The 8,519-nt window shown below is 41.6% G+C and overlaps 1 protein-coding gene across 1 annotated transcript in view; it reads left to right on the top strand.

Moving 5' to 3' along the window:
- ntn1a (netrin 1a) overlaps positions 1–8,519 on the top strand; it is a 70,748-nt gene continuing 62,229 nt past the window's right edge. The window contains exons 1-2 of the mRNA XM_008414585.3: positions 1–202; positions 306–1,361. Coding sequence (XP_008412807.1) covers positions 338–1,361 — 1,024 coding nt within the window. The 5' untranslated portion in view covers positions 1–202; positions 306–337. The remainder of the gene's footprint in view (positions 203–305; positions 1,362–8,519) is intronic.

The raw sequence follows: 8,519 nt of genomic DNA, 5'->3' as shown, positions 1-8,519 counted from the left end.
GCGCTGACCTCATGCATGGGATCCAAGCTGGAATCTCGGAGTGAAAGAGCGGCAGGCAGGGGGAGAGAAAGGAGTTTTGAAAAGACCGGCAGAAGGAGCGGGACTCGCTATAAGGACACAAGCGACTCCTTTAAGTTCAGCTGGAAGAAAAAAGCTTGCGAGAATTAAGAAAAGTAGCTGATATCTTTTTAAATCTTTCCAGGTGAGGCGATCTTTATATGTTTTCCTCAATATTGTGCAATTTATTATTAAAAAAAGCGTTTTATTCCCCTCCATTCATTTTCTGACTCTCTTCTCTCCTCCAGCCACAGACACTTTGGGGACCAGCAGACCGACCATGATAAGGGCTCTGGATGCCGTCCTGCCTGCACTGCTCGCCGCCTCCCTGCTGTGCCGGAGCGCCTTCGGCGGCTACGGGATGAGCCTGTTCGCGGCGCAGACCTCCCCTCCGGACCCCTGCTACGACGAACACGGCAACCCGCGGCGCTGCATCCCGGACTTTGTCAACGCCGCCTTCGGGAAGGAGGTGAGGGTGTCCAGCACCTGCGGCAGGACGCCGAGCCGCTACTGCGTGGTGACCTCCGCAGAGAAGGGGGACGAGAAGACCCGGAACTGTCACACCTGCGATGCCTCCGACCCCAAGAAGTACCACCCGCCGGCGTACCTGACGGACCTGAACAACCCGCACAATCTCACCTGCTGGCAGTCGGAGAACTTCGTCCAGTTCCCACAAAACGTCACCCTGAGCCTGTCCCTCGGAAAGAAGTTTGAGGTGACTTATGTGAGCCTGCAGTTCTGCTCCCCCCGTCCTGAATCCATGGTTATCTACAAATCCATGGACTACGGGAAAACCTGGGTGCCCTTTCAGTTTTACTCCGCTCAATGCAGGAAGATGTACAATAAGCCCAACCGGGCCGCGATAACCAAGCAGAACGAGCAGGAGGCCGTCTGTACGGACTCCCACACCGACATGTACCCGCTGACCGGCGGCCTTATCGCCTTCAGTACGCTGGACGGCCGCCCGTCCGCACACGACTTCGATAGCTCCCCGGTGCTGCAGGACTGGGTCACGGCTACAGACATCAAAGTCACCTTCAGCCGCCTGCACACGTTCGGCGACGAGAACGAGGACGACTCGGAGCTGGCGCGCGACTCCTACTTCTACGCCGTGTCGGACCTGCAGGTCGGCGGGCGGTGCAAGTGCAACGGGCACGCATCCCGCTGCGTGAAGGACCGGGACGGGAACCTGGTGTGCGAGTGCAAGCACAACACCGCGGGGCCGGAGTGCGACAGGTGCAAGCCGTTCCACTACGACAGGCCGTGGCAGAGAGCCACAGCCCGGGAGGCCAACGAGTGTGTGGGTGAGTCCGTCCGCGGTCCTCCATCCTGGAGAGAGACTGGCAGATGAGGAGCGATTTTTCAGTTTCTCTTGTGAGGGGGGAGGACTGAAGCAATGATAATATTAACTAATAATCTATGAAATAATAATAACAAGTGTTGAAATATTACAAAAGTGCAGGGAAATAAAGAAGCTTTTGAGGGAAAAAATGCATCAAAACCTCACTTATTTATTTATTTTTTTTAAAAAGCGCATTTTGAAAGCTTCAAGGTTTTGAAGCGGGACCGTCGACAGTAGTTACCTCACCAAGATCTTCCACCACCAACCAGAAAGACACTTTTTTCAAATTTTAATTTGATCTATTGAGGAAAATAAATAAATAATACCCTAATCTGATTACTGTGACATGTGCATATAACCCTTCACTATTAAGATATTTATCATGGACTTTAATGTCAGTATTAATAAGGTTTGACTCTTAAGGGATTCAGAATAATTTATGCAAACACACACTCAAGTCATAACATATAATCTAGTGATGCAACAATCAGTCTTTTCCTCACGATATCAATTTCTAGTTTTCTTTTAGGTTTTACTTTCCAATTCTAATTTTGACCATTCTATTTTTTAAAGAACTAAAACATGCAAAAACGGCAAAGTACTAGCAGCGGAAAACTAAAGAATTAGGGAATCAGGCATATTTTCTTTTACAACAAGGCAATTATAGTCAGTGATACTTCAGGGTTTTTTTCAGCTAAGAAAAAGTGCAACACAGTACACGTTGTTGCTTTATATGTTTGTATTCAAAATTGGACAGAGTTCTTCAGTTTGACCCATTAAAATGAATTAGAAAAACCCCAAAGTTCTTTTTTTTATTATTATCATTTAGCTTTCTGACCTTCCAATCATTAAGTAAAGCAAATCAAACAAAAACTGGCCTAATCCAATCTCTGCTTTATTGGTTCATCTATAGTCAGTGTTTGCTTTAACACAAAACTGCACAAACAGACAGTATCTCCTGTATTTCTACATTGTTAAAGATTAATTTTATTTACTAGAGGGGCCAAATTAAAGCCATAAATTGTAGCACCTAAACAGCTCTCTTAATCAGAGATCCAACCTGTTTCACACCGCTCTGGCTGGCCAGTGTGAACAGAGTTACTGCGTTTTATCCTATAAACTGAACACAGAGAGTGAGCAGTAGAATACCGATAATTCTGGCTCTTTTAGCTTCTGGGTTTCAGATTTAGGACGAGAAAACCTCCCGAAGAACTAAACAACACATTTCACCAAAAAATGAAGCAAAACATTTTATGGAGGTTCTTAGGTGATTTTTTTCAGCCATTTCTGTCCTTTAATCACATTTAAACATCAGCTTGTTCTGTTTTTATAGATCTTGAGTAAAAATACTATCATTTCATTTAAACACAAATTTGAGATGTATGTAATGTAGTCATCTTAATTTATGTTTTTAAGAGAAAAGCAGCAATTATTATTGTTTTAAGTAAAATGACAGGGAAAAGAGGAGTCTGATATTGGCTTGTTAATTAATGTGTAGTTAGTAGTGCTAACTTAATAAGAGTGATGGGTGACTGTCCTTTTTATCTTTGTCTAGAGATATTTCCAAATAGCAGAATTTATCTTTTTTGTAAAAGAGTAAAACGTGTGGTAGCCTTCTTTCAGCCAGCAGTGGTCAGAAACAGGTGGGGGAGGAGCAATCCTGCGCTACATTGGGCTCCCTGTGGTTGAAGAAAACTCAGGTCAATCTGGAAATTTCTCTGACCCCTAATAGAAACGATGTTAAACTGTACGATGGACATTTTGGGTGGTTTTAAAACTGTAACTTATTAAAACCCTGCCATGTTTAGATATTGGCAATCAGCTCATCTCTAATCATAGTCTGATAGTTTTTATTAGTATACATATTTCCAGTTTAACTCTGTTTTAACTTCTAAGTTAAAAAAAAACATTAAAATGAGTCCGAATCACCACGGTGATCAAACGTCTTGATGAGATGAACGCAGAACGAGCAAAATGACGATTGTAAGACAAATTCAGCCAATCGGAAATCTACAATTTTCCTTTCAGCTGCAGCTCTACGAACACACAGTAGCTGCCCAGGAGGGATTTGTTTATTGATTTCTGACGTTGACATGGTGAAACGTGAACAAGGAGCATTTCTGGCCAAATGTGCATTTACTGTAACAGTTACTCCTCAAACAAGATAAAGATAGAACCAAACATCAAGGTTTCATTGTAATTTAAAGTTGCAGCCTGCATCTCCTGCCAGAATAGGGTCTTACTTAAACTCTTGAGAAAGTCTGCTCCATTCACCTCAACAACTCTGTTAAAATCAGAGAATATTTATAGTTAGCAGCAACAGAATAGTCGGCACTGATCTCTAAGGACTGCAGGGCTGGATATCTGTAGCTGATTCTAAGATATTTTGGAGTTTTTACACCTTTTGAATTCTCTAAAAAAAAGTTCAAATTTCACTGTTTTTTTTACACTAATCTAAATGAAATGCATACGTTTTCTCTACACCAATATAAATAAATGAAACATCTAATAACGAGGTATGCTCTCACTCATAGTTTGCGGAAAAAAGTTACACTTTTTGAGGAGAGAGTTTGAAAATCAGTCTGCCGCCGTGCTGCAGCGTCTTGTTGATGTGTGAAAGTGTTATATTCTGCTTAATTCCTTCCACCAAACATCAAGAAACGGGGAAAATGAATCCGCAGAGAACCTTTAAACAACTGCGTTTCTGCCCCTGTTTTTAAAGCACTTTGCTGATTGCAACCACCTGGACCTTAAAGGTTGCTCAAGTGTTCTTTGGTGTGCATCTCAATCCATTTGGCTTATTGACTCGCTGCGGCGAACCAACGGCTTCTAATGCGATGAGTTCAGCCAGCAGATGCTTTGGCACATCAGAGACCGTAGGAGGTCTGAGGAGCTGCAGTAAAGGCAGGATAAGGCAAACTATGGCCGCGTCGCACTGGATGCCAGTTATGAGGTAAAAGGGATTTTGGAGAGTACCGTTTGTTGAATGATCCAGGGTAATCAAACGATGGCTTAGAGGCATGTTGAATGAAGGGACTTGCTCTCCACACAGCGGCGGGGTTCAGTGGAGGGGCTGTCAACAGCAAGGTGGCTTAAATGGCAGGTAAAAAGACAGGAGGAGAGGAATTTGATTTTAAAAAAAGGGGCATGCAAAGACAAAACATTGTAGTAGATGACTTTTTTGTCCATCCTGTTCATCATTAGCTTTTATTGGTATCATTAGCTTTTATTGGTAAGAGCTACAATAAAAGCTCTTTTTTTTTTTTTTAGCAGATTTACTAATCAGGTTTTATGATGACCAATTTTGCAAAGCTCAGAAGCTGTGCTGATTTAGCATCATAAATAACAGCAGAATATTTCTGCTTCCTGCATTTGCTGGAAACTGATCTGCATCTAATGGAAAAGGTGTAAATTAAAATTAGAACAAGGGTTAAATCAAACATATTGCAGTCACAGAGTCGCCTCTGACTGCATCACTGAAATCTACAAATACATGAATAAACTCCAGGTTTTAGAACCTGTTCAAATATAATACAACTAAAATCAGTTACAGCTTCTAAATTTTTTTACTCCTTTACAAGAGAAATTACAGGTCGCTAAATGTATTCTCTTTCTTGCACACATCTAAATGTAGAAGAGAGACATTTCATTAAATCTTGCTTCTTTTTTTTTTGCAAGATTATTCCAAAATGTGTGTGAATACCTTAGTAAGGCGCTGTGCATATTATAATGATGCACGACAGGCACAATATCAGACAGATTAGTTCGAAAGTATCCTAAATGTTCAACGTCTCAATGTGGGGAGAGTAATATGTGAATCTCCCTTTCATTTTTACTACAAATTCTTATCACACATTTGTTGAAATGCTGCCTGATTTTTATCTGAAAACACATCAAAACAAAGATATATATTTTGCTATACAGTCCTAGATTATGTAGCGTATGTAGCGCATGAACCAATGCATTCACCAAAGCGCTTGCTCACCTACACGATTCTAGCAGATGTAAAGCTGCATTTTCCACTTTTATCAGTCTTCTTTATGGAAAGCACACAGTGTTGTTTGCAATATTGCTCCCAGGTGGTGTCCTGACAGAAGCTCAAAAACATTCTCTGCAGAGTGGTTAGTAGTACGCATTAAAGCTTGTTTTAAAGACACGGCCACTGGGACAGAGCAAAACATTTTCGCTTGTTTTTTTTACGCCCTGTGATTCTATGGGTGTCTTATAAAAGATAGGAAACTGTTGTGTTGTGCTAAATGTTGGTGTTCGCATGTGTTAACGGTTAAAGGCAGCTGCTTTAGCTCTTTGTGTGAGGCACTCAACGTTTTTTAGGATTTCACGTATTTCTGCCCAAATTTTAATGAGGATTCAGATCATTTCCAGAGCAACAGTGAGAAAGTGCGAAAGCTGAAGCGTTCACTAGACATTTTGCTAACAGTCGTCGAGTTCTGGGTTTTTCAAAAGCTGCATTGAAATGGACAGTTTCCCAAGTTACTCTAACTTTTCATAAATATTGCAGTTCTTGGCAGAACTGTTCATACTCCTCGACCTTTTTCACATTTTGTCACAACTGCAAACTCTAGTTTTTAGTGATTTTATAAGAGAGGAGAAAACGATATGTGCTTCTCTTGTCCTGTTTTTCTTTACAAGTAAAATTCTAAAAAGTGTGGCATGCATATTATCTCTATAGAAATCCTTTTGTGTAGTTACAGCTGTAATTATTTTGGCCATTTCTGTACCAGCTTTGCACATTTGAAACGTTGGATTTAGATCTGGACTTTGACTGGGCCATTTTGATAATCCTATCACAGCTCTACCTGCTCGACGTTGAACCTCCACCTGAGTCTTGAGTCTTTTGCAGCCTCTGACATGTTTTCTATACATGGTATGTAGTAGCAACCTTGACTTGGTTTTCTATTAACATTGGTAATTTTTTTCAGTGCCGACACTACAGTTGTCCATACAACAGTTCAGATTTTCATTTCTGAAGGAATGGAACTTGCACTTGACATTTATATCACATAAATCTTAATAAAATGCAAGTTTGATTTATAGAGAAACATTGTGAAAGATGTTAAAAGTTGTGAATACTTTTACTGGTGATAGACTAGACAAAACCCAGCTTAAATCAACTTTAATTTGAATACTGTGAGGTAGATGAACCTGAATGATAAATATTTTTTACCACGTCTTGATTTGTTTCCATTTTGTTTATTTGGAACCTTTCATACCAAAGGTCTGGTTGATGTTTAAACAGCTTGTTGTGCACCTTTATAAAATCGCTCTCCTTCATCTTCAAAGGTGGAGACCACATCTATGGTCAGACGATGGCAAACAAAGCTGGAATAAACTGATAGAGAAGCCATGCACTTTGCACCGTATTACTCTACTCACACTTTTCTTCAGGTCTTCAGGTCGCAGGTTCAAACAGAAGAAGGGGGGTTTGGCCCTCTCTCACTTCAAGAACCTGTTTCCGTGAGCTCTTATCAGTGTTTATGACTGGTTTTGTAAACCAGCATAGAAATAAATTGAGCACAGTCCAGACAACTGGCTCAGCCTTCTGTTTTAGATCCGGAAACCTGCTGTATCTCCCAAACAGACAAACACCAGTCACCATTTGAGCACATACTGTAAGCAAACCTGGGCCTACGGTATATCAACTGCTGGAGCTAAACTCTAAAAAAGGCAGCCAGAAGATGTGTATGGAGAAACACACTCACATGCAGAGCGCGGAGGGCAGCAATGCTGGAAATCTTTCTGTAGCCCTGCAGATGTGGACTTGGCTTTTCTAGCAGCTCCATGCAAATTTGACTGAGAGTATGTACAAGTAAGACTTTGATGTGTAAATGTTCCTCGTTGAGGTTGTCGAAGCGCTTGAACCTTCCTAATTCACCGAACCAGAATCACGATCAGCGAGTCTTTCTCCTGGACAGTTGGGATGAGAAGATGGTTCTAGGGTTGGAGTTCTGGACCTGACCTAGTAACAATCCTCCCACTGCTTAAGGGTCCATGATTTTTGTTAAAACCAATTATCCCGGACGAGCCCCCAATGGTCTGGCTCTAGAACCACAACAAATAAAGGGAAGTAACTTAACAAAAGTCATGGCTGGCTGGAGAAGCTAGGGCAATGCGAGGGAGAGAGGGGAGAGAGTGATAAGAAGAGAGTAAATTGTGTTTTTTTATGTGGGTGAGTGAGAGACAGTGGTGCATCTTAAGCCTCGATCTCAAGTTGTTGTGGGGACACTGGCCAGCTGCCTCCATTTCCAATCAGCACCAATTAGGAGCTCTGAAACAGAGATGTTAGAGAGACCAAAAAAAGGCCTTGGGTCGTAACATCAGCAACACCCAGACACCAAAGAAACCTGCAACCTTGAGAAAGAAACTGAGTCAAGTGTATGAAGGAAAACGAGAAGATGAGGGAGATCGAAATGAAGGAGATAGTGTTGAGCTATGGCCCTGGGATTTCACCTGTACCTGGAAGCTACTTTCCTTACAAAAGATTTACTAAGAAAACAGCTTTTTGCCTGGAATCACTGACTTTGCAGGAGTCACTCATCCTTGGCAAGCATTTGGCAACAGCGGAGGGAAACAATCGCATTATTACTGCAAAAACGCAGAGAAGCAATGAGCTGATGGGACTTTCTATAGGAAAGAGAAGCATAATTCAGAGTTAGTGGCAGCAGTGGCCCAGTAGCATCTCTGATTAGATCTACTGAAAGATACAAAGCTTTGCCACTGACCTTCTGTGTTCTCAGTTTGTTTGTCTCCTTTCAGTGAGAACAATCCTTTGCCTTGCTCTTGGGCTTTTCAATAAAAATATCACAGGGCAGATGGAGGACAAAGTGAACCTCTTGTTGTTTTTCTTACATTTCTTACATTTTACAAAGTAAAAAAAAAAAAAGAAAAACAACAGGAAACTATCCCAGTTGAAACTCTCCATCCAGAAGCAACATAGTCACCAAGAGCGAGCTCCTTTCTGTTTGAAATGAATTAGCCACAAATGGCAAAATGATTTCAATATGACAGCTAATGTAGATACTGTTGAATATGTCAAATCATGGCAGATCTTGAAGCTATTAAAGTCAGGGCTTGGCAGCCGGCCTCTTATTGAGAAGGAATT

This window comes from Poecilia reticulata, chromosome 1 (assembly GCF_904066995.2).
Source record: "Poecilia reticulata chromosome 1, P_reticulata-male-v2, whole genome shotgun sequence".
In the NCBI taxonomy this organism is placed as follows: domain Eukaryota; kingdom Metazoa; phylum Chordata; class Actinopteri; order Cyprinodontiformes; family Poeciliidae; genus Poecilia; species Poecilia reticulata.
This window is presented reverse-complemented; position numbering and strand designations above follow the sequence as displayed.